The following is a 27,525-nucleotide window of genomic DNA, read 5'->3' on the forward strand; positions in this document are numbered from 1 at the left end:
AATGTCTGAAATTTATAATCATTATAGTCATTTGTGTAAACAAAAGTCTGATATATGTAATCATCCTAAGTTCCTAAATTCAGGATTACATCCGTGCTAGAGGTATTCCATGATAGGCCAAGGGGAGGTCATGTGGGTATCATTAAAGCGCTGGAGAAGATTGAGCAGTGGTTTTACTATGTAAAAGTACGTTCACATATGCATTAATTACCAATAAAGACACAAAATTTATTTTCATATGGCAGATTACCTGCAAAATTGACAATCAGCTGTCAATACTGTTGTGAAAGGTTTTTCTTCACAGAAATTGTTTTGGTGGAATATTTCGGTATTTTTGGTTTGTTTAATTATTATTGACAATATGAAGAAAAGACAAGGAGAAGAATAGCTAATTTAATTCCTTAATTGGCTGCTAAACAGATGGAGGAATTCCGTAAGCGCCGTTTACTGAGGTTTCAAAAAATTATGGCAGCAATGCGCATTCGAAATTCGATATTACATTTTATAATAAGTAATAAGAGGACACACGTGAGTCAATAACGCTTTTTTTCAGTTATATGAATGCATAGTTAATAATATCTAACAAAAATTTTATTAGAATTATGTCTACAAACCTGTTTTCTTTGCCGGTATCCATTTTATTTAGTTTTTACTTTGACGTTTTTCTTTACACTCGTAAAAATAATGATCTATTACACAGAAAACAGAGTTGTATGTCAAAAAGTTGGGTTATTATCTAGGATTATTTTATAGTTTTAGATTTTGGGAGAAAAATTTTGTGTGTAAAATCTCGCTCTTCCATTACGGATTGGGAGTTAAGCACGAAAAAGTAGATGATCAACTTATATGTGAACGTATCATAAATTGCAAAGAACCAGTTGCCGAATGGATTCGAAATTGCGGGGTGTGCATAGCAGCGAAAGGTCCAAAGGAGAGAAGTCGTGGAAGATTACAGCAATACAACGCGGGCTTACCATTTGAGCGAATGGTCAGGGATGTGGTGGGCCCGTTTCCAACTAGTGACTCCGGCAATAAATATTTACTCGTTGTTATAGACTACTTCAGTATGTTAAGTGGCCAGAAGTGTATGCTCCACCAAACCAAAGAAACAAAGGGGCTTATTTAAAACGGCGATCATCCTGAGAAGGTTCATTAAAAGATTGAAAGACGGGGTGTTTACAGCAATAGAAAAGTGGAAAGGGAAAATTCAAAGTAGTTCACATGGCGAGATCGGCTTTATCTGGATCGAAGAATTCGTTGTCTAGTCGAGAAGATCCCACTTAAACAGAGTTGCACACTGCCACACAAATATTCCAGAACCGACTGGCAACAAATATCGAGCGAATGAAATGCAATGATTGAGCTTAGAGGAATTGTTATGACACGTTTTATTTATATAAAAATGTAAGAACTTCGTAACAATATATTCATGGTCACCCATTTCCGCGAAGCGAACGACATCGCGACGTCCAAACTATATTTAGACAGGCCTTAATCAAAGTGGGCAACTCTATTTGGAGATATATCGATAATTTCTATATATCGTTTACGTTAGGATGCTTTTCGAAGGATTATCTAAAGATGTTGCGGTACGAAAAGTTTCGATACTAGATGAAAAGATATGGAATAAGGTGAATAGATTCTAAATTTGTATTTGTACTAAAGTAAGGTATCGTTATTGAACCTTTTTGAAACAAACATTTAAACGATTAATTGAATATAAATCTATTAACGATAAAAAATAAAACACAGAGATATTATCACTAAAGATTCATGAGTCAATTGAAAGACGAGGTTTATTTAAAAGAATTCCAGCATTAGACCGTATTCATAAAGCGAAATTTTTTTGGTGCAAATTGTAACTTGTGGAAGAGGGTCGGCGAGAAAAGGAGAGAGGCATCGAGTTGCTCGTTCTCGGTCAAGGCGAATTTATTACAGGTGGCAGCAAACACATATAAGTAAAACCCTACATGTATTTGTTGTTGCGTTTGGTGCAAGCATCATGTCAAAATCAGCAAGCAAATGTAAACATACGAATGTAAACATACCAATACATACAAACAAAGCATATCATTTTGACGTAAGGCATCCCTACGGCGAAAAATTCAGCTGGGTGAATGCTGTCACCTTATTAAATCCACCTTGTTCTCGGTCAACAAGCTTTGATTTTTCGCTGTTTTCAATGTTGTTGTTGGCTGCATACTAATAAGTGTAAGACGCATTTATTAAAGGTGGTAGCCCTATACCAGCAAAAATGATTTGTACGTTTGATTGTCAAGGTAAAGTATTGGCAAAGTAGAAAACTAAGAATGAGCTCGGCCGTGTTTCATTCTGTGCTAACAGCCACATGGACGTGGCAAAAGAAAAAAAAAGCAAATCCGCTGATTTACCGATACCTTCTTTAATTGATTCGCCTGGAATAAATAAAACAATTGCAATCGCAAAGTTGAGGCAGCAAACGTTTTCCTGAATACAGTCTTAGATAAGAACCTTTGTTTTGGGACAGAAGTTGCCTTATTGCCTCTTGATATAGTAAATATATCGATACTAGAACGAACCGAGAAACTTCGCCAACCGACTGGAAACAATTCCGAGCGAATGAGGTACCAAAACAAAAACGCGAAATCGCCTTGGCCAGACAGAACTTTCTAGAAGATATAAGTTGCCGAATCTAGAAAGTATGACAGTCATTAAGCACAAGGATATAAACAGAGATGTAGGGCGATCTGTCTTAAGTTAAGCATGCGAGCGAATAGTAAAGTAATAAAGTTATTCACTAAAGCAAGCAACTGATGTTGCCTTTAATTTGTGACTTTTATTTAACAATCCAGAGATCAAACTAAGAGGAATTATTGTGTGACGTTTTATTTGGATAAAAACATAACAAAATCGTAACACTATCAATATTGCATAGGGCCACTTTTATTCGCCACTTTTTAAGGCAGCTCAATTCCAGCGTTGCCAGGATATGTTCATTTATTCCAGTAGTACAGTATTCATCTATTCGCCACTTGCTAATGTATCATAAACAAATATAACGGTACGAATAGTCACGAGTCAAAATTTAATGCAATATCGAAAGGAAATGCCCATATGGGTATCAATAGTATCGCCGCATAGTTATTGAATATCGATAATACTCAGTATCGAAACAAAAGTATCGATACTAAGATTATATCAGTAGTATCGCACATCATAGCTATTGCCCACAATACACATGCACAAAAAGAAAGCTCCTAAACTTCTAAAGGGATAACAAAAAAGTTAAATTTTAGTTTTCGACAATGATTGTTTTTTATGTGCTCTTTGGTTAAATTAGTGTAGTAAAAATGCCATCTAAAGGCGACGCCTAGAATTTAACACCACCTCCGGATGTTTTCCGTTTGTTCTTCGATATAACGAATTATTTGTAGATTTAATATATTTTAAATATAGTTTTTTGGTATGGTGTTGCAAAACGTTGAATCTCCAATGGAATTAAAGTTGCGAGATCTGCCAAGGGCAGTAAACACAACGACAGTAAAATGTTCGTATGCTCTTAATTCGGTAGTCTCTCCCGTGTGTTCGGCAAGAATAAGTACTAATAGCAATATAATAATTAGTGAATAATTTTTAAAGGAATCATAATAAGCATTCGAATAATTTAATAAAAATGCAGAAAACAAATTTCTACGACCCAAACTATTCGTCTATTGTTCGTTGTTGTGACGTGTATTTTTAATAATCGCTTCGCTTTGGTTTTATTGTTCGGAAAAATTGGTCGCTTAGATAAGATCACATACATATATTTAAAAGTGCATATAAATAATACACTGAAAAATAAGTTCAAAGTGAAGGTGAAAAAGTATCGGAGATAATTTCATGGCCCATATAAACTATGTATAAAACTCAAAGATAAAATCTCATAGAACGGGCAAGGCAATGTGTTTACCCTATTAACTGACAAATCAAAAACACATACTTGTTGGGGACTGTGAATCTGTTGAAACCTATTATCATTTTATCAACTTCTCTTAGCACAAAAGCAAAATGACCGACCAAAGCTTTGCAATGCGTTCCCAACATATTATAGTTGTACTAATTGTTTTAACAATTTTTGCTGCACTGACTTTCAGTGAAAGTATTCCTACTCAAAATATGTCACACAAAGAACGAATTGATTTGCGGTAAGTCAGTTTTTAAGCATAAATAAATGTCTATAAATAAATGACTTTCTAAATTTAATAATAATATTAGGAATGAAGCCCGTGAAATGTTTTATCACGCATACAGAGCTTATATGGATAACGCTTATCCAGCAGATGAATTAATGCCCCTTTCTTGCAAGGGGCGGTATCGCGGCGTTACACCTTCGCGTGGCGATATGGATGACATTTTGGGCAAGTAAGTTATACGTTTATTTGACACACCAAGGTTATTTAATGTATATAAGTATATAAAATAACGAGTTTTCGTTGTTTTGTATCATTTTTTAAAGGTCAACAAAGATCCGAGTTTTTTAAGGGTTCCAACAATAGGAGTAGACAACGCATAGCATCTACTAGGATGCACCAATGAAAAAGGTTAGATAGATGAGTCGGTGTAAGTTGGAGTTTAACCTGCCATAATATTTTGTTAGTAATTGAGAACAAGTGAAGGATATGCTTATTTGGCTAAAAAAATATAAAAATCAGCTGCTATATAACTTTATATGCTGATTGCAATGGTACTAAATTCCGAAATCAAAATTGGAGGATCTAGCGAAGGTCAACGTTCAGGTTAATACATTTTAAAATAGTGAATATCTTTAAAACTTCGTATTTAAAAGTAGAAATAGAATGGAAAGAATCGAAATACCTCGTACCAGCCAAAAGTAATGGGAAATAGTTGGGTTAAAAATTGCGTTTCTTTGATTTCAAACTGAATACAAAAGTGGTTACGGTTGGTGAAACTTCTGTGAAGAAAATACCTAGTTTTGCCTTGTACTTGTGAGTTTCAATCGGTTCAAACCAAAGCCGGCGCTTATAGCGCGGGAAGCAAATTTCTAAACCCTAAACATTGCATTCTAAGAACCTCGGTTTATAAAATACATAACTCTCCCCAAGGATGAAATGAGAATGCTCACGGACAAAGCACCTTTTCCTTGAATGCCGCACTATAGCGCGGAGAAGATTGTGACATCTCGGCCATTTTCAGCCAGAAGAAATACACATTCAGTCCAACATAGCTCCATCTTAAGCTTACTAAGATAACTGGGTGGGGATGAGGTAGTGTGATGAGTAGAGGGCAAAAAGGACCATGCAACCCTAGGGTAAGATACTGGTCGCCTGGAACCAGTGATACGCAGTGGACGAAGCTTCAGACCTGCCAGAATACTGCCATCAGGACCGCGACAGGATGTCTCCTGATGTCCCCTATCCATCACTTACATGACGAGGCGCACATGCTCCCGGTTAAGGAGCACAACAAAATGCTCGGCAAGCAGTTTCTGCTTGGGTGTCACCGTAGGCCTCACCCATGCAGACACCTGCTCGAGCCTGAGCCACCTCCCAGGCACATCAGGAGACATTTCCTCAACTACGTGGACGAGATCCAGGACAAAACGGACAGACCACACCAGGATCAGAAAGTATACAGACAGGCAATTAGCGACATTCATCGGGAGACCCTTACCACCTTCCTAAGCTCCCGACCCCCGAATGCCGTTATCGGAGTCCAACCACCACCTATCGCAGACGAAGAGCTCCAGCTTCCCCGAGAGTCCCGCGTAATCTTGGCACAATTACGTTCTGGATATTGTAGCAGGTTAAATCCCTACCTATCCAGAATCGACCCCGACATACTAAACATATGTCCAGCATGTGAAGGTACCCCGCACGACACTAACCACCTCTTCACATGCCCCATCAAACCCACTCATCTAACACCTCTCTCCCTCTGGAACCAACCCGTCGAAACTGCCAGTTTCCTGGGCCTACCGTTAGATGAGCTAGACAAAGACGACCGGTAATTACACTACACTGACAGGGCGAAGATACTGCTACAACAACAACAACAACAACCATGCAACCCTCTAATACATCTAAATCTAAAATCTGAGAACCTTGGTTGAAGCGACGAGAAGGAACATGAAAATAAAATGGTGCAGTTCAATTTTGCTTTGAAACAGCAAATTTGTTTTTGTGCGAAACTTTTCTTCTTATTCTTAATTGGCGCGATAACCGCTTACGCGATTTTGGCCGAGTTTAACAAAGCGCGCCAGTCGTTTCTTTCTCGTGCTAACCGGCGCCAATTGGACACACCAAGTGAAGCCAAGTCCTTGTACGCTCCACCGCCAGCAATTGTACGCTCTTATAAAATATTGTGCCTGAGCGATTAAGTTCTGCGGCTTGAACGATGCTTAAACGAGGTTAAAGAAGTCACACGACAGCGAGTCACCCTGTCTGAAACCTCGTTTGGTATCAAACGGCTCGGAGAGGTCCTTCCCCATTCTGACGGCGCTCCTGGTGTTGAGCAACGTCATCTTGCATACCCGTATTAGTTTTGTGGGGATACCAAATTCAGACCTCGCGACACACAAGTAACTCCTTTCCGGACTGTCGAATGCAGCTTTGAAATCGACGAAAAGATGGTGTGTGTCGATTCTCCTTTCATGGGTCTTTTCCAAGATTTGGCGTATTGTGAATATTTGGTCGATGGTAGACTTTCCAGGTCTAAAGCCACACTGATAAGGTCCAATTAGTTCGTTGACGGTGGGCTTCAGCCTTTCACTCAATACGCTCGCTAGAACCTTAGAGGCGATATTTAGAAGACTAATCCCACGGTAATTGGCACAGATTGCAGGATCGCCCTTCTTATGGATTGGGCAGAGCACACTTAAATTCCAATCGGCAGGCATGCTTTCATCCGACCATATTTTGCATAGGAGCTGATGCATGCACCCTACCAGCTCCTCGCCGCCGTGCTCAGCCCGCAGTTCGTCGGCGCCCGCGGCTTTGTTGTTCTTTAGCCGCGTTATCGCTATTCTCACTTCGTCATGGTCGGGTAGCGGAACGTCAATTCCGTCGTCGACGATTGGGGTATAGGGATCTTCACATTCTCTGTGACATGCGCAGCTATCACTGTTTAATAGGTTCGAGAAGTGTTCCCTCCATAATTTAAGATTGCTCTGGATGTCAGTCACCAGTTCGCCGTCTTTGTTCTTACAGGAAAACGCCCCGGTCTTAAAACCTTCTGTAAGCCGCCGAACTTTCTGGTAGAATTTTCGGGTGTTGTTCCTGTTGGCCAGCATCTCAAGCTTTTCGCACTCACGTATTTCGGCTTCTCGTTTCTTCTTTCGGATAATACGTCTCTCTTCCTTTTTTAGCTCTCTGTAGCGGTCTCACATGGCTCGCATTGCGCCCGATCGCAGCGTGGCTCTATAGGTGGCATCCTTTGCAAGGCAGAAATACATTCGTCGACTTTTACAAACAAATTTCTATCAATTAATGCTTCATGCTTGCTCTGGGCCTCGAACCCGAGACAACCGAATGGTAGTAACGCACAACTTATTCAGTATTTTTACTTCTGAAACCAAATTGTGGTAGTTTGTTAATAAAAAGGGTGCTAGATGTCTAACAAATTGTAGAATATTTCTAAATAATAACCAAAAATACATTCTGTGTATGAGGTACCCGTAATTTATCATTAAAAATTCGCATAATGGTGCTACTGTTACAAGAAACCATACGTAATTTTAACGGCAATCTCCCAATCAGTGGTTGACAGCAGTTATTATTTATTATTATTATTTATTATTATCGTACTTCTGAGTGCTTTTAGGTTTTTACAAATGAGCCGAAACTCAAAAAACCGCGTGAAAGTCTCTCGATAATCGAAGCATTAGCATTAATATTGGACAAAAAATTAGTATTGCAAATGAAATTTTCTTAATACTTTAGGTTTAATGGCAAGTGGAAACAGGTTGTGTTTCACGATTTCGGTAGTCGCTGACAACTTCTGTTTCATATAGTGACGTGAGTGGAGCAAATGTTAAGTGAATTAAGAGTTGACACTTAATTAGCTTATGACCGTTATTAAGGGGTAACACCACTGTACACGCGTAAAATAAACACGATTTTTAAAGAATTTTTTTGTATAGAAGGAAAGGGGAAACAATCACTCTGATTTGGGAAGTTATTACTTATATACTAAAATACAAAACTACAAAGTTTGATCGAAAAATTTTACAAAATGGCGGCATTGGAGACATTTTTGTAATGTGGTTTCTCTTGAAGGAGCTCCGCGGCACGCAGCACAGAGGGTGCAAATTTTAATCTGGAACAAAGAAACATTTTTTTTCTTAATCTAGATAAGAATAGCTAGAGAAACACGTAGGGGATTTAAAAAATATTTATTTTTGTGGAATTAGCAAGCATTTGAAGGAAAAAACTCTATTTTGGACTAAAAAAACGGCACTTAAATAATTATAACAATCGTTTAAATTAATCTATCGAAAATCCCCTACGCTCTTCTCTTAAGAAGGTTATTATACAGACGTAGTGAAAAACCTGATTAAAAATATTTAAAATTGTTTGAGTTATGCTGCATGCCAATTTTGAGAAAAACGCGTTTAAAGTTTGGAAATTTGGAGAAGTCGTTAGGTAGCAGTCACTAACGCTTGGTTAAACGCTTAAAATATTTATGAAATAGACTTCGGTAACGTATAAAACTTTTTGTTCTGTATTTTAAAAGGTTCAAAGAATTTTTTAAGCTTATAAAAAAAATCAATTTTTTGAAATTTCTACAGTGGTGTTACCCCTTAATGCAACAAAATTTACAGTGGCTAAACGAATAAACGGGCAAGCTTTATTTCCATAAAAACTATATAAAAGTATGAAACATATTTTTTAATTTTTTTAATAATAAATACTTATTGTTTTTGATTACTTTAATAAACTTTTTATTCAATAAAAAAATATTTTTACTGCAATTTTTTTCAGTAATCAGTAAAAAAATATTTTTACTGCAATTTTTTTTCAGTAATCAGTAAAAAAATATTTTTACTGCAATTTTTTTCAGTAATCAGTAAAAAAATATTTCTACTGCAAATTTTTTCAGTAATCAGTAAAAGTTTACTGGTAATGGAAATTAACTTGCAATATCAGTAAAATATTATATTTACTGCATTTTTACTGTTACTGCAAAGTGCCCACCTATGCTCTTTATGATGTCGTGGGCAATGAAAGCAACTATTGTGCGCACGGATTTTTCTATAACTATAAGCTGTCGTGGATCGAAAGAAGCTTTTTTGCCTTTTGGAGCTATATTTCCTAATGCACGACTTAATAACTTCAGTATTCACAAAAAAACATAACTTAGTTTTTAGAAAACACAAATTTGTGACAGAAAAATTCTTTGAAATGCCGCTGGCGAACAAAACATTATCCAAATTAGCGTTCAGCTGTGAAAAATGTGTTTTTTATATTGAAACAAGCTTTTTTCTTCAAAATGGGATCTCCTTTCGGCTTTTGGTGTTAATATTACTAAAAGATTAGCAAAATCTGCTTACTTATTTTGCAAAAAATTAACATCTTTTTAATTTTTTTTATGTCTTCATACAATTTTGTCTTATTTGCTTATTCGATTATTCGTTGTACCCACATTTTTTATTGAAAATGGCTAATAAGGTTTTCTTTTCAAGAAATATGTTCCTTATTATATTCCGACATTACGAAAATATTCCATACGGCCTGTGAAAATGTTGCGTATTTAATATGAGAATAGAACAAGAAAAATTCAACACTTCCATAAATTATATATTTAGTTAATATAATAAAATAACTACAGTGGCTCACAGCCAAAATGATCAGTTATGGTAATATTACCCTAACAATTTGTTTGGTATTATTACTTAATTTCATATATTTCTGTACTTTACAAGCACGTGAAACATACACATATGTACATACATACATACCTACACGCAAATATGTAGTCACAACCAAAATGATGCACACAATTTAAAATAAATGTGCAGCAAGTGATATTAGTGACTAGGAATAAAACAATCATATTTAACACCAAAAGATCCCGGCACCGGCGAAAACTATGTGCAACATAAGGCAAAAACTGCGCATAACAATGACAATAATTCCAAGCGGATCTTGCGAAGAGTACGTGAAAACCTACATGAGAGTGCTGCCACAATTACAAATGAAGTGGAAAAATATCTTGGAAAAAGTACCATCCTGAAACTGCCCACAGAGTCCTAAGAGAAGCTCATTTCCATGGACGTACAGCCCGCAACAAGCCATTTATTGGTGCCAAACAGTGTACTGCCAGATTGGAATTTACAAGAGACCATATAACGAGACCATGCGGACGAAGGCAAATTCAACCTTTTCAGATCAGACGGCAAAAAATTTGTTTGAAGAAAACCAAATGCAAAGATACAACCACTTAATCTGCGTAGCGCTGTCAAACACAGTGGATGACACGTGATTTTATGTGAATGCATGCCATCGAAAGGCATCAGAAATTTAACTTTTATTGAAAGTAATATAGATAGGTCAAAGTATTCGGATATCTGAAAGGTAAATTAGTGCCTAACAATAAAGTTCCGCTTATTATTTGGAACTACCCGCATATTATTGAATACCTGTGGTAGGTTTTAGATAGAGAAATTCGAAAATATCAAATGCGAAACTAATCTGATCTCAAAATAAGTTAAAGGATGAATGGCGAATGACATTTATCTTTAGTGATACGACTTCGAGGACTTTTTATTTGTATTTGAAAGTGAACAATATTTATAGATGTATTCCTTTGAGACAACATTTTTAGTGGCTCCGACAAGCGTTGTATTGTTCGAAAAGTGAATATGAATCGCTAATCATTGAGCACAAAGTTGATTGATGATAGATGCTCAGCAGGAATTGGGAAAACATGCAGTGCTGAAACTATCCGTCGAATGCCTAGTGAATACCATCATTAAAAGCTGCTTGTAAGGAATTATTTAGTAGCAAAATAAACCAAGGGTAAGGTCAAAGCTTCATAAGGACCATCATTGCAAGTGCTCAGGCTTTTCAGTGTAATGACTTGGAGCTGCATGTCCAAATCCTGTGTAGGAAACTTGGTGTTTATTGAAGGGTAATGGCCAAAACTATGTATTTTGATATTCCTAAAAATAGTTTAATTCAAAGTACCAAGAAACTTGGTAATAAGCGGACAGTTTCGATTGTAATGATCCAGCACATTAAGCCGCAACCGTAAAATTATGGCTCATATGGAACTGTCACCATTTGATGACACCTCCGGCACAGTCTCCTGATATGAAAATGATTGACAATTTGTGTGAACGAGGTGTTGAATAGTATGCTATTAGAGGAAAGGCAAAAAATCACTCCAGAAGCCACACAAAAGCCAACCAGGAACTAGGAACTTCTTAAGGCAAAAGGCCAAAATAGTAGATTCTTAACCCAAACTGTATCAAATAACCTGTGATCTGAAATGAATGCACATGAATTAAAAAACATAACAGTTTTTATTTGCTCCAAAACTTAATTTAATAAATGGTGCTTTCGGACACCATTGAATGAAGCGTAGTGTTTCTGATTCGATAATTAGCTAAATTAGTTGACAGTGACTTGAGCCAAGCCCATATAAAGTTCGAAGCAGAGGTGCTAAGTCATGAACCAATTAAACAAGATCACGTATTCATGAACGAGAAAGAAAACAGTAAATTTTTTGACGTGATGTCGAGTTTTTGACACCGAGTTTGTTGTTATGCAAAGTTACAAAAAAGGAGAATAAAGAAAGAAAACAAAAGTAGTTTGTGTTTGAATGCGACTATTCATGGTAAAATATATTGAAAATTAACAAAAAGTATTTATAAAATATGATTTTTATGATAGAAAGTGGTTTACAATCATAACAGAAAGATTAAATTAAGCAAAATATAACATTTCAAGAACACTACTTCCCGATTACGTGACTATTCACTAATTGGTTCAAGGTGTTAAGTAATGCAATCAACTCGACTTAAAAGCGTTGTAGTCACATTCATTGAATAATAGTTTTTAATCAGAGACATAGCAGTTATAAGTTTTATCTCAAAAACTCTGCTCTATAGCAACATCTCAATACTTTCAGTTGTCAGGCAAAGTAAAAAATAACTGTCATCGACAACGGGAAACATTTTTGTCATGAAATAACCGTTTTGAAACTACCTTTTCGTTAAGCGTCAGAATTCGGGTAACGATTTCAATTTGTAAATTCGAAATAACTGCTATTTTTGGTCCCTGTTTTGAGATGCAACCGTTCAGTCACTTTTTTCAATAAAGGCTGCAAAGTTAAAGTCCCAAGTATGTATTTCTATTCTTGCATGACTGGTAAGTCATTTGACAGTCATACCCGGCATTCAGTGCACCTGCCCACAAAATATACTGTTTAATTAATAAAGAATGAAAAGGCTCATAAGGTTATATCATAGCTCATATGTCGTGGTATTGTTGACATTTTGTTTTTCATTCGCAGTACTCATAAAATAACGTACACTTTCTGAATTTCATATATTCATATGATTTGGCATCCTGCAGCGACTATTTTCTAATCCTAAAACAGCATATGGCGGTGAAAGGAAATCGTCATGAATGTATAGAAGCAATTTAGTGAACGTGATCACCATCCTATCCTAAAAAATTTATCACAAAACAAATACTGGTTATTTCGACTTCTGGAAAGTTCAGTTAAAAAAATCAAGCTTCACTATATATTTCATTAATTTGAAAAATTTAATGGTATTTATTTACTCGTACCATTTACTCGTTTCATTTCTTCTGCTCTGCGCCAAAGCTGTCAATTTGTCCTATTTTTTCTCATAAAATGCATAGCGTTGCGAGTTCTTTTCTCAAACTGTTGACCAGGCAAATGTGTGGCATTTTCTGTCTTCTACAAAACGTGAGAGTGAGCATTGCCCAGCACTGGTTTTCGTTTATCTGTATGCACAAAAATAGTTGTGCGAAAACTTTCATTGTTACAAAAATTGCTAAATTTTATTATATTCATTACACTGTGTTCCCAATAATAGCGACATTTCACATTTAATTTCTTTTATTTATTATTGTAGAATTATATGTAGTTTATCCTATGATAAAACCGTGTAACTTGAAGTTTTTAAATTTTGTAAAAAATTAAAAAAACTCAACACATTTTTATCAACACATTATATCCCATTGAATTTTGGTGCACGTTTGAGGTCGCTAAAAAATCGCATTGATTTTTAACAATTTTTTTTTTCTTTTTCCGGCGGTTTTATGCATTTTCTCCACATACCACCAAGTTTATTACTCAAATCTGTTGGGTCCAGCTCTCGGAACATTTCTGGAACTATATTTTCGGTATAGCCAGTATAGCCATCAGAATCGTTTTTAATTTTTCTATTACTTCTTTCCGCTGTTAAAACGCGTTCCCTGTAGTGGTTTTTTGACTCGATTAAACATAAACAATTCGTATGACCTTCTGGTGAAAATTCTTTGTGTACAATACCGTTGTAATCCGCAAACACTGCGAGCATCGTTTTCATTGAAGTTGACTGAAAACGACGCGCTTTTTTTCGTCTTGCTTCATTCGGAGCTCTCCACACATTCGCCTGATGTCTGGTTTGTATGTCGTACTCATAAACCCACGTCTTGTCTACAGTAATGAAGTGTGCGATGAATTTCGGGTCGGATTCAGCCTTGGAAATCATGTTTTTAGGCAAATTCAGGTCCACCAAGGACCAGCTTTGGAGCAACACGGCGCAAACCCAAATCATTACGAATACATAAACATTGTTCAAGTTCACTGCCAGCTCAATTAAGTTGCGGTTATTGATCAACTTTTCTTTCACTTTATTGATGTTTTCATCAGTTTTCGATGACGATGGCCTGCCTCTATGTTCGTCATCCCCGACGAATTCAAAAATTCTCTTTTAAAGCTTTCCATGCCACTTGTAAATGGCTGCTTTCTTTTGAGTATCATTACCGAAACAGTTTCCCAATATTTCTAAGGTCTTCGCACCATTGAATCAATTTAATACAAACTCGTTGTTGCAAATTAAAATCCATTTTTTAAACTGTAACAAATCGAAAACACGCCCAGAGGTAGATTTACTCAAGACGTCGTAACTTTTACAAATGTCAACAATGGCGATAAGACCTTGGTAGGAATGTTAATCACAAATGTTGCAACCCAACAAAAAAAAACCTCAAATCAGTTGACTTAGAGGGTCATCTGGCGATTGTTCTGGGAAATTTGTGATCAAAGTGGGGAAAAACTGTATCAGAAATCAACGCGTATTTTGAAAATTTGAAACTGTAAAATAAAGCAATGGGATGAAATGCATATTAAAATGTAATATCTAGTACACTCTTGAGCATAGCATGCTACATGGGCTTCGTCGGGTAAAAAAAGGCCTATTTTCAATATTTTTTTTTTCTATGTAAAAAATTATTTATTTAATTCAAACTTTTTTCTGTCTTATAGATACATATTTAAAGAATAATTTCTGAAATTTTCAAAAAAAAAAAAATTAAAACTCCTCCATTGTGACGTCATTTCCGGTGACCCCTCGAAAAAAAGGTGCGTCCGCGGTGTCAGCATAACTCCTGACAGGCTCATCAAAAATGGAAAAACAAAAATAAGTGCTTTATTTAAGACCATAAACTCGTGCTTGAACGAAGGAAAGAAAAAAAGTAAAAATTGGAATTTTGGCAGACATTTTTGCAAAAAAATGAAAATTTCGGTAAAATTTGCTTGACATTTTGTTTTTTTAAATAGTTGTAATCGAAAAAAAAAACAAAATCCTTCGTTCAAGCACGAGTAAATTGTATTTCGAGCACCTGTGTAAAATTTCATCAAGATCGGTTTAGTAGTTTTCGAGAACATTTGGCAACCGACTTTGAAAACACGGTTCCGAGAAAAACGCGTTTAAAGTTTGAGTAACAATAAAAGTGGCTTGGAGCGCACACATTCCAAAGGCTGTATCTCCGAATTTATTATTCGGATCGACTTAAAAATTATGGATCATATACCTGAGATGTTGTAAAAATTAATAAGCCAAAAAAAAAAAAAAAAATCGATTTTTTTAACCAACGAAACCCATGTAACCCCTTAATGTATTTAGAAGAAATTTTTTAGATTATATTGTATTAAAACCATGTATATCACACTGTGCAATTAGTCAGAGTCAAAACGTTTAAATTAAAATTGTAATAAAATTAACAATAAGTGTAAAATGGAGTATAAGAAAATACTAATGAAGATTAATTAAATTAATAATTAAATCGTGAAAGTGATAAAATTTTGATGTTCGCATGGCAAAATTTTCGCAATGCTGCCATATAATTAGACGCCATTTGTTTTTCAAGTAAAGAAAACTCTTCAAGTTTTCAAATGGACTGTCACGCACAATACCATGACGATTTGGAAGTATTTGTGGGTTTATTTCCATAAATTTTGTGCGCTTCTATTCATGTTAATTTTTTCTTTTTACAATTTTTTAGCTTTTCAATGACTCTGGTTGATACCCTTGACACATTGGTATTGCTGGGAGATTTTGATGAGTTTGAACGAGCTGTTCGCTTAGTAATACGAGACGTGGCCTTCGACAGCGATATAATAGTTTCCGTTTTTGAGACGAATATACGCATGGTGGGTGGCTTGCTTTCGGCGCATGTTTTGACAGAGCATATACAGAAGAATAATGGTGCTATGCTGTGGTATAAGGGAGAAATGTTAGAGATGGCTCGTGATCTGGGATATCGTTTATTACCAGCCTTTAACACATCAACCGGAATTCCGCATGCTCGCGTAAATCTACGTCATGGCATGAAAGATGAGTTGTTAAAAAAGTCACGAGAAACATGTACGGCATGCGCTGGGACTATTTTACTGGAATTCGCAGCATTATCGCGTTTGTCTGGTAAGTAGCCGGGACCAAAACATGTCATTAAAATTGGTTCATTAATTTTCACTGCATTTTTTTTTAAAGGTGATCCCATATTTGAGGCACGTGCACACACTGCCATGGATGCGCTTTGGAAGTTGCGGCATAGAGGTTCTGATTTAATGGGCACAGTACTTAATGTTCATTCAGGGGACTGGATACGTCGTGATTCGGGTGTTGGAGCTGGTATAGATTCATATTATGAATACTTATTTAAATCTTACGTGCTACTGGGTGATGACAAATACTTAGCACGCTTCAATCGCCACTACAATGCAGTTATGAAATATGTTAGCGAAGGTCCAATGCTTTTGGATGTACTCATGCATAGGCCTCATGCGAAGTCACGTAATTTCATGGATTCCTTGTTGGCATTTTGGCCTGGGCTGCAGGTGCTATCTGGAGACATAAAACCAGCTGTACAAACCCATGAAATGCTTTACCAAGTAATGCAAATGCATACGTTCATTCCAGAAGCATTTACTGTCGATTTTCAAATTCATTGGGGGCAACATCATCTACGCCCTGAGTTTATTGAATCCACATACTTTCTTTATCGCGCCACTGGCGATCATCATTATCTTCAAGTTGGAAAAAAGGCATTAAAAACATTGCAGAAATATGCAAGAGTTCCTTGTGGATATGCGGCTGTAAACGATGTTCGCACTGGAAAACATGAAGATCGGATGGACTCCTTTGTACTCTCAGAAACGTTCAAGTACTTGTTTCTGCTATTTTCAGAACCGCAGGATCTGTTAGTTAATGTCGACGAATTTATTTTCACTACAGAGGCGCACTTGTTGCCACTAACTATCGCACAACTAGGAAATACAACATTTAGTACGACTAATATGATTTTGGATATCAAATATTTTACCTTTCAAACAAATTGCAGGTTTTAGGCAAACTGACGAACATAATATGCTGGATTTTATGCGTACATGCCCCAACTCCAACAAACTTTTCCCAGAAAAAATACGCAAGCCACTGCGCAACTTTATTACGGGTTCATGCCCCCGTGCACCCATCGGAAAAAGATTACGAGCTTTGGACTTTCAAGCAAGCAATGCTGATCATTTGCGGGCTATTTACGACATGGGCATTACCATGGTGTCCCTAGGTGATGGCAAGGTGCGCCTCTTTCATAGTTTCTATAACGTAAGTTTTCTTTTTGACTTTCGTTTCATATTGCTAATTCGATGCAGCACGGGTGGTGAGACCGTTTGCAAGAAAATATGAGGAATAACAATTGTATCTACTATCTTTAAATAAGCTTAGGCTATCGAGTAATTTTCGAAGTTATATTTATTTGTATCAAGGACATAACGTCCCAAAAATAATAGGCAGCGGTTGTTGTTATAGTAGTTTTTCAAACTCTGCCGGTACAATGTAGTTGCCGATCACCATCCTCAATCCAATTTCAATCACCTCGACTACCGCCAGTGAAGTAAATTTATGTAGCTAGGTTACTCCTAACACTTCTTAGGCCGGACACTGAGTCTGACCCTGTGGCCGAAGTTTATTTTGCTGCGTTTGCCAAAGACGGCTCCACCCGAACTACACTTCGGTTAAATGTAAGTAGTAAAACGGTGGTGCCATCTTAAGATCTACTCAAATACTCAAACCTTAAAATTCAAAGGGAGTGTACCACACGGTTTGTGGTCACATGTTGCTCTCGTCATCAAGCACCTCCAGCCTTTGCGCCTTCTACTTCGCACAATACGCTGGTACCTCCACTAAGCACCACAATCAAAACCGCTACGGCTTCTCGGAGCTACCCAGAATAGCCTTCCTCGCCTCTCTTTCACCCCCACACACACCCACCAGCAAACCTGCTCCAAAAAAAGAAAAAGGGCGTTCTTTGGCAGTGCTTTACACAATTGCAGCGCAACCGATTGGTAGGATTCATGGTCCGTTTCCACGACAGTCGGTTCTACGTTACCGAAACGACTCGGATTTATATCCGGCCAAGGACTGTCACTCCGGAAGGCGCCAAGTCTGGTGAGTAAGCCGCATGCACCAGCGGTTCCCAATCGTACGTCTGCACCAATTCCCGGGTCGCTCTTGTTCGATGTGGCGGTGCATTGTCATCAAGAAAAATTACTTTGTGACGCCGATCGGCATATTCTCGATGTTTCGGTGTATAGCGCTGTTCAAATCGGCCAATTGTCATTGGTAGTGTCCACCGTCAACTGTTTCACCTGGTTTTAATAGCTCGTACCAAATCATACCACGCTGATCCCAGAAAACACACAGCATTGTCTTGCGGCCGAAGCGATTTTGTTTGGCCGTTGTATTTGGCTTGTGGCCAAAAATTTTAAAACTTTTTAATCAGAATTAAAAAAAAAGGATACGCAGTTTTAAATCCCATTAAAGTTTGTTACAATAAAGTGCAAGTTGGAAGTGTCTAAAAATGTTTGTTGAGTTTTGATAATTTTTCCCTTGACGCTGTTCAGCACTTTCTCCATGTAACGAATATCCCTGCGGCGTTCCATACGAATCTTTGATTGTTCGAAATGCGTGCCGCTTTCTCTCTCACATCTTCAATGGATTCGGACTCCTTTTAATGCAGAGTTAATACCGGAATGCTCTATAAATGGTTGAAAATTTTTTTACAAATAATGCGGAATTAGTCGACACGTTCTGTAAAGATCGACACAATTTGCAATTTTTATTATCAATCGATTGTAAGCCCTAACGAACGAAATATTTTTTATAGAAGCCTCTGAAGGGAATAAAGCCTTATATTTAAACAATTATTGATACTTTCATTCGAAAGAAAAGTTGTGTGGAAACAAGTAAAAGATGAGAGTGCTGATATTTATATATATTATATAGTCCTTCGAACCTACAAGAAAGCCATTTATTGATAAAAAAGTCCGAAGGTGTAAAGAGGGAGGCCGTAGCCGAATGGGTTGGTGCGTGACTATTATTTGATAGGGCCCAGGCTCGAGACTCCAAACAGGAAACACCAAAAAATAGAAAAAGTGTTTCTATTAGAGGCCGACCCTCGGCAGGCAATGGTAAACCTCCGAATGGATTTTTGCCACGAAAAAGCTTCTCATAAAAATCTATCAGCTGTTCGGAGTCAGCTTAAAACTGCAGATCTCTTCATTTGTGGAAAAACATCAAGAAGTATGCCACAAATAGGAGCTCCCAAGAAAAAGGGTGTAAGCGGCAATTATATATGTTTGTACAGTATAGTGGTACAGATGGGATATGTCAAGATTTTTTGAAAGAACAAGTGCCAATTTGCTTTGAGGTGCTTCTCCAGCGAACAAACTTTTTTGAATTAACAACTATACTTTCGATTGCTGTTTTGTTTTCTGCTCATATGCATAGATCCAAGATTCGTCACCTGTTACGATGTCATAGATGTGACAATAGACTCCTGATTCCTGTCCTTTTTTAGGCGATTGCTAAATTATGTGGTAACGAGAAAAAATCTTCTTGACGACCAAATATTCATGCAATATTGAATATATGCTGGTCCACCAATGCCCACGTATATGTTCAGACTAAGTTTCCGTCATTCTGTCTGATTTTATAAGTTATAATTCTAATTAGCATTGTCTTTGATTGTAAAGAATTAACAGTCAGCCCAAATTAATTTTTACTTAAATGTACGCGGGTGAAAGCACATTAAACACAAGGATGATAGATTACCAGTTTTGGCCTTCAGCTGTGGTGAACACCGAAATTGAGCGAGTAATTGTGCTACCACTGGGTACTCGGCAGCAGAATTATGCTCGCTCATTTTACACGCATTCATACACTCGTTCAATCAGTCGTCGTTGTTCAGACGGCGTCGAAGCCACATGAGGGGAGATTGCGTTGGTTTTTTTCGTATATCACCAATACAATCTCAGTTGATTCGTAAACAACGTCAGCCAATCAGTTGATTCTTTCGCATTCGCTGAGAGCCGATTAACGGTCTGATATTGACCAGACCTCTGAAATCTTTTCACCATCCATTGAACAGATAGCAGCAGCAGAATAAACCACAACAAGAGCAATGAGTTTTCTTTTTCTTTAAATAAGCATTGAAAGTTTAGTGCAATTTAAAGAAAATATTAAAATATAGAGAAAAAATAAATAGAAAAAAATCAAAATAGCTGCTCTACTGATACTACCGGTTTAATGAGCCTTGGCGCGGGTATATAAAGTTCGCTCTGAACCAAACTTAGTGTTCCTTACATGATTTTTTGTTTCTCTCTTCTTCTTCTCTTCTTCGTTTTATTGAACATACTTCTTTTTGTTGAGTTTGGCTTAACTTATGTGCAACTGCTAGAAATTGTGTTTTTGAATAAATTTTGTTGCCTATGCAACACGAGTCTTTGTACACACATTTTGTACCAAATGAAAGCGCCAAATATTCGTAGTAGTGCCCAAACCCGATAAGGCGCGCCCGAAACCTTCTTATTACAGACCTATTTGCCTGCTAAACCCCACAGATAAAGTACTAAAGCGAGATCGAAGCCGAGAGGGAAATGCCTGATAACCAGTTTGGCTTCAAAAAAGAAAGGTCTCCACCATTCACGCCGCGAATATTGCTTCGAAATTAGCAGTACAAGTACAGTAAAATTAGCATAACGGCACAAAAAGCGAGAAGTGTTACTTGATGATCTGAAGGCTGCAAAGAGTATTTGCAAACTGCGGTTCCCAAGATAGATCTGAGCAAAGACTAAAAAATACAAATACCTGACAGAAAGGATTGGCGGACCAGACTCAAATCAATTGCCATATTTATATTGACGGTTCATTCAGATGGATAATGGCACTAGATCGGGAGTTTACTCGGAACAATTATCTTTAAATTGCTCCTTTAGACTCCCAGACTGGTGTAACGTCTTCCAAGCTGACATCTAGGCTATAGACCAAGCAGTAAAAGCGATAAGACTGCTGGATTTACATCCAGTAAACCTTACCATTTTTGTTGACAGTCAAGCAGCGATCAAGGCACTGGCCTCAGCGCGCATCAACTCAAGATGTGTTAGGGAATGTGGAAGGTCCCTCTCGCTTATCCAACAACACAACACCACACTTTGTTGGGTCCCCGGCCACTCTTGAGTGGAGGGAAATGAAAAAGCGGATGAGAGTGCGAGGAAAGGCTCTGAGCTTGACCTTCAACGAGTGGTAGAGGACAAAAGCGTTCCTCTAAACGAAGTGTGAGCGTAATCGCGAAAACCAATAGAAGGTGGTCTCTGACTACTAACTGTAGGGTCTCCAAAGTGCTCTGGCCAAAACTGAATATTAAAAGAATAAAATACCTACTTGGATTCAACAGATCAACTACCAGCTTCCTCACAGGTGTTTTAACGGGTCACTACACTATTGGCACCTTAGCCAGTAGAATGGGTGTACATCAAAATGACTACGGCAGGAGTTGTGGAGATGAAGAAGAAATTGAGTCGGTACAACACCTCCTCTGTGAATGCCCTGCACTTCAAAGAGACCGCGTCAAATATCTTGGCGATTATTTCTTCGAAGAGCTGGGAAATTTGCAGAATGTCTAACTGGAGGGACTATAGTTTCCTTCTTAAAAAGATCTTAGTGGCTTAAGCCACTTATTTAGGGCATGGAAATCAAATGTAGGTATCACAATAGGCCTTAAGGCCACTGAGTGTCTGGTCTTTGACAAGCAACCTGGCTAACCTCAACTAATCTACGCGAGCCATGCAGAGACAATTCAAGAGTTTAAATATAAACTCAAAATTTTCATTGGTTCGACACTAGCGAATATGCACTGGAAACGTGAATTGACTGATGGGCTGAAAAGCCAGCTGTGGAAATTTTGTTCCATTTTTAATGGCGGTATGCTGGCTGGCATGGACGCATGCAGAAGTAGTCAGTTTTTAACTGGCCATAGATGCTTTAAAGCATACATACTACTGTGGATGAGACACAGTAGGACGTATATGTTTTATGGGATGAAGAGTTCCACGAAATAACAAGCTTGTCCTGATTTCATAGGACTTGAGGGTGGCACATAACGATGAATATTAAGTTGTGCGTCCCGTATGATATACATACATAACTGCTCAACACTTTTTTGCCTCCTTTGAAGTTTTTTTCTTAGCAGTTGAGTTTTTTCAACAGTTTTTTGTCAAGACGGTCGCACTAATCTGTTAATGTGAAAATGTACATACAGGATGGGCCATATAGCGTTTGCTTTTTGAACCACCTAATTTTTTGAGAATGGTAATACAAATGACATGTCAAATGTGTTCATAATTTACTTAAAGGTTTGACATTTACGAAATGGGACGCTATACGCTTGAACAAAATTGGGAAAACCTATTTCCAAAGTGGTGAGTCTTCTTCTTCTTTTCTGATTTTCACATCGGTGGCTACGTTAATAAGCAAAATTGTCGGATTTGGGGCTCAGAAAATCCACACGTTACTGTAGAGAAGCAAATGCATCCACAAGGAGTCACTGTTTGGTGCGGTTTTTGGTCTGGCGTCATCATCGCGCCATTTTTTTTCGAAAATGAGCGAGAAGCCGCGGTTACAGTAAATGGCGAGCGTTACCGTGACATGCTCAACGAGTTGTTTCCAAAAATTGAAGAGGATGACATGGAAATTTGGTTTCAACAGGACGGTGCAACTTGTCACACTGCCAAAGTTACACTCGAACTTTTGGCTACCGTTTTCGAAAACCGAATAATCAGCCGAAATTCCGATATCAATTGGCCGCCTCGGAGCTGTGATTTAAGCCCGTTGGACTATTTTTTGTGGGGAGCCGTTAAGGACAAATGCTATGCGAGCCATCCAGAGACGATTGATGCTTTAAAACACGAAATCGAAGTTGCCATTCATGAAATTGGAGCCCAAACAATCGAAAATGTGCTTAAAAATTGGGTTGATCGAATGGCCTACTGTAAAGCCAGTCGTGGCAGTCATTCGAATGATTTATTTTTCACTCATAAATGACAATGTTCAGTCTTCAAAAGAAAAAAAAAGGTTTGAAAAAATTTTGATTCGTTTTTTTTTATAGCCGATTCAAAAAGCAAATTTTACATGACCCACCCTGTATAAATATATAATATATCTATACGTACATATACATCATTTTAATTTATTGTTGCTTATTTTACAGGCGAAGAGCCCAGAAGATGGGGAAATGGGTTTACTCTTTATGCAAGAAATGCTAGAATTGACCAAAATTCAAAGCATGAACCAACTAGCCCAACTTCAGGTGAGCCTTAAACAAAAAAAATTGAAATTGCTTCTAAAAGTTAAATCCATAAAATTAATAAAAATATTTTCTTTTATAATCTGTATAGGCGGTTGCTTATTCTGTAGATGGCAACTCCAATGAGTGGACAGCGTTGATGGCTGGCCCATCGCATTTTAGTCCCGAATTGGTTGGAGAACAATTTGTCGAAGGAGAACTGATTTTTGCAACCCCCTTTCGGGCATGCAATGTACTTACAAACAGCGCTGAAATCAGTGGGAAAGTGCTAATTGCTGAACGAGGAGACTGCACATTTGTAAGCAAAGCACGTCTGGCACAATCAGCTGGCGCTCTTGCACTAATAGTTTGTGATAATGTACCGGGATCTTCTGGGGAAACCCAACCCATGTTCGCTATGTCTGGGGATGGCACCAATGACGTTACGATACCAGTCGTCTTTATGTATTCGCTAGAGTTTAATAAACTCGCTAACATGATGGAACGCAAACAAAAATTGAACGTGCGAATAATGCAAATGATCGAGTTTAAGCGTTGGAAACTAGCCAAAGATTCAACACGGCAACCAACTGTAAAAAATTTCGGATCGACAATTGGCACTGAGTCATACGTCGACCATAAAACCAACCCATCAACTGACCGAACAACGCAATTTCTAGCGTCAGCAGATGACGTAAAGTCCGATGAAAATTTAGCGGGAGCAGTAAACTCAGCTACGACTAAAGTTCCAGTGGCGACGTTGACAACGGCGGAATCGGAAAACACTAGGGAAGAACTATAGTGATGGCGCAATTCTTCCCATTCTAAGTAAATTGAGTGCCCAAAATTTTTTTTAAATTATTAAGTGTACCTTATGGTTTAATTATTTTTTTGAGGGTGAAACATCTTTTAGAATAACCAATTCTCGCCATGTAATAACAAAAAATATATACATATTGAAAAGTTCCGAATTCAGTCAAAGCTGATAAATATGTTTAAATGTAAGGTATTTCATAATAATACCGATACAGTGATACAATGATATATATTTGAATTTTCAGTTATGTATAAATAGGTTTTATAGATATACTGTCGAACTAATTTAATTGAGAGAAATATAAATAAGCTGCTATGCAATTCGGAATTCTGTGCATATGTAGTTTAAGAACTTTTGCAGTGCAGCTTATATAAACGTGATTATCTAATCCTGTAACATAATGAATATAATTTAAACATTAAAACATTGAATTTGGTAAACCTAAACCTAAGTAATACCTCACGAACTATGAATGTATTGTTAACGGTGTGATGAAGTACGTGTTGAGGTCTAAGATAATTTTATAATTACGATTTAGACTACAACATTTCAAACGCAATGAATGAAAATTAAATTGTAATATATAGCCTACGATATACAGGAAAGTAATTGAATTAAAACATTTGTATAGAATAATTAAATATGGTTTTTTTTTTTTAATTTTTGAAACGCGAAAGGTTAGTCACAGAAGTAGGTAAGTATTATATTTGGGAAATTGATCTCGGCCGTTTAGGATTTTTTCAATTTCTGCAAAATTTGTTTAGGAGAAATTTACTTCGAGAAAAATTAAAGAAAATGAATGAAATGAAATCTGTTCGCGCAGTTTATAGAGCACTGGCGGTATCATCGGCCCTTATTTCTTTCGAAAAGAGGAAGGAGCTGCCGTTACTGTGAATGGCGAGCACTATCGAGTCATGCTGACTGAATTTTTGTTTCCAAAAATTAACCAGCTAAACATGGACGACATTGGGTTCCAACAAGTTGGCGCAACTTGCCATACAGCGTGCTTATCAATCAATTTATTGCAATATTCAAGCCTTTGTTTACCTTGTTCTCTATGTCCTGCTGTGCTCCGGCCACGGCCGGTTTGCTATTTAACTTGTTGCCCGGAACTTACGTAAACGCCGATTATTGTAAAGTTAACAAAATCATCGAATCATCGGTCTTGAAATACGCTGTATACTCGTATTAAGAAATATTGTGTATCCCACAGCACTCCAATAAACATCGAATTGAAACTAAGCTTTGTAATGTCACAATTTTTTCGAAATAATCAAAATCAATAAAATGGTTTAGAATGATTTGAATATTTTTCTTTAAAGTTATTTTTCTTAAATTTATTTTAGTTGTTGGCGTAGCAACGCGCGGGGTACAGCTAGTTTTAAATAAATTGAAAAAGCGATGGAATTCAATATTACTCTAATTCGTAAGGGGTGCGTGCTTTTCTGTGTATTTGTTTCTAACACAAGTTTATACACGTACATACATACAACATAAGCTTTTTTATTTGTTTCAACTGGTGAAGAGCAGGCTGCGGTAACTTCCAGATAACCTCAATTCAGTGAGGTTCGTGTCAATGTTACAACAAAGGGCTTTATGGTATAAAAGTTCAACGAAAACACGCTTTTAGAATAAGCTATGCTTGTATTAATATCAAAGCTGAGGAGGGTACAGCTTTCAGCGAAGTTGAAATTTGAATTTACAACATTCGCATCGCATCCGTAAACTTATTTTGGTAAGGTTTTCCACTTGTTTAACCCTTTCAATACTAACGGGACACATACTTCCCAATGAGTGTTTTCGTTTTACTAAATGCCAAATATTTCTTTGCATCGCTGTGTATTTTCTTCCCATCAGTTTTTTACGAGATATACCATCAATTATGCTCCGTATGACCCGTTATACTTTGAATTTTTCTCTACACATGTTTTGCAGTCGTAGTTAAATCGTAGCACGTGCTGGGTCAGTAAGTAGAAAAACGACAATTATAGATCTACTGAGTGTGATTTTTTTGTGAAATTGGTGGGAAAATGGACAGGTAATATCGTGCGAATAAAAATAAACATTTGTGAAATTGATAGTGTTAAAACTGTATATGATATAGATCATAATCTAAATCTGGGACATATGTGTCCCAGCAGAGCTTGCCATTGGGATGCATGTGTCCCAACAGTATCATATTAAACAATTATAATTTTCAACTTTTTTCAACCAGCGACACAACCCGGGATAGAAAGCGTTTACGAATAAATGATGAAGACGTAATACGAAGCTTATTAGAAGAGAGTGACTCTGAGAGCTGCAGTGACTTCGACGTGTTATTGACCCAAATTATTCAGATGAAAGTTCGTACGAAAGTGATTCGGATTTAGATTATGATCTTACTTTGCCAGTGCAACGTGTTGAGGAGATGCAAGAGCCAGTCCCAGAACACTTAGTATGGGACAACAATAATTCCAATTTCATTCCCAGAAAAACTATTCCGGCTTTGCAAATGCCGACCATTCTTGCTAAAATTGATAGAAGTTCAAGAGAACTCGATATCTTTTTCAAGATTTTCCCAAGAAGCTTGTTTATACAAATTGCCGACTGCACAAATAAGCGAATCGAAATACTTAACAATAAAATAAACAATAGTAACCGATATGCTTCTACATCTAAGAAGGTAAAAGCCTTATGGCACTGATCGAATAAAGCCATCAAATGCTACTAAAACTTATTATATTGATGAAAAATATACTTTTAAAAAATCTCGCACTGACTGCGTTTATCAATCGATTGACGAAGCTATGGCAAAATTCAAAGGAAGGTCTACTTTGAAACAATACAATCCAATGACGCCTATCAAAAGAGGAATTAAAATTTGGGAAAGATGTGATTCCATAACTGGGTACAGCTATGATATTGATATTTATTCTGGGAAGGAATAGGTTCAAGCTGAGGGTACTCTTAGAGAACGAGTTGTAAAAAAATTGTGTGCAACAATATCGAATCCCATGGCAGTAATTTGCTGTGATCGGTTTTTTACTACCGTACATTTAGCACAATCTTTGGAGTTTGGTTTAGTAGGCACCATTATGAAGAATAGGAAGCTATTACCAAGTACTGATGGACCAAAAATGGAAAGGGGTGCCTACGTCTTCAAATTTAACAATAAAGGGTGTTTGGTCTGTAAATGGCAAGACACCAATGAAGTTTTACTGATCAGCAATTGCCATACTGATAAGATGACAACCGTACAAAGAACCAATAGACAAGGAGAGAAATTAGATGCTCCATGCCCAAAAGCTATTTCATTTTATAATAAATATATGGGCGGAGTAGAACTTTCAGATCCATTTTCATCTCTCTACGATCCAAATAGAAAATCTGGGAAATGATGGAAAAGAGTTTTTCAAAAGCTTCTTATGGTTTGCGTTTCTAATTCTTGGATCATTTTTGAAGAAACTCGGCATACAAAGGTTCCATTGATTTCCTTTCTCGTAGAATTATCAGAACAGCTTTTGGCATATGGAAAAGATCGCGCAAAAGTTAAACGTCGTAGTACAAGCGGCCGGTCCTCTCACCGATCAAAATTTTTATCCGGAG

General features: G+C 37.2%; 1 protein-coding gene across 2 annotated transcripts; it reads left to right on the forward strand.

Annotated features, from left to right (window-relative positions):
* The first annotated feature begins 3,344 nt into the window (after positions 1-3,344).
* LOC129247192 (ER degradation-enhancing alpha-mannosidase-like protein 3) lies at positions 3,345-24,578 on the forward strand. 2 transcript variants are annotated; one of them, XM_054886195.1, is made up of 7 exons: positions 3,345-4,166; positions 4,237-4,383; positions 15,504-15,922; positions 15,992-16,786; positions 16,842-17,104; positions 23,046-23,144; positions 23,233-24,578. In XM_054886195.1, exons 1-7 carry the CDS (start codon positions 4,030-4,032, stop codon positions 23,920-23,922), a joined length of 2,550 nt encoding a protein of 849 aa, XP_054742170.1. In that variant the 5' UTR covers positions 3,345-4,029; the 3' UTR covers positions 23,923-24,578. The 2 variants fall into 2 exon arrangements, with proteins under 2 accessions (XP_054742170.1, XP_054742171.1); XM_054886196.1 differs by having other exon boundaries at positions 16,842-17,077.
* The last annotated feature ends 2,947 nt before the right edge of the window (positions 24,579-27,525 follow it).

The sequence above is a fragment of the Anastrepha obliqua genome, chromosome 5 (genome assembly GCF_027943255.1).
Source record: "Anastrepha obliqua isolate idAnaObli1 chromosome 5, idAnaObli1_1.0, whole genome shotgun sequence".
Lineage (NCBI taxonomy): Eukaryota > Metazoa > Arthropoda > Insecta > Diptera > Tephritidae > Anastrepha > Anastrepha obliqua.

Excerpts from the sequence above, each read along its gene's own strand:
- LOC129247192 (XM_054886195.1), top strand. The coding sequence starts at position 4,030 with ATGACCGACCAAAGCTTTGCAATGCGTTCCCAACATATTATAGTTGTA. Across the intron at positions 4,384-15,503 it reads ATGGATGACATTTTGGGCAA|CTTTTCAATGACTCTGGTTG; the intron begins GTAAGTTATACG and ends ACAATTTTTTAG. Across the intron at positions 17,105-23,045 it reads TCTTTCATAGTTTCTATAAC|GCGAAGAGCCCAGAAGATGG; the intron begins GTAAGTTTTCTT and ends CTTATTTTACAG.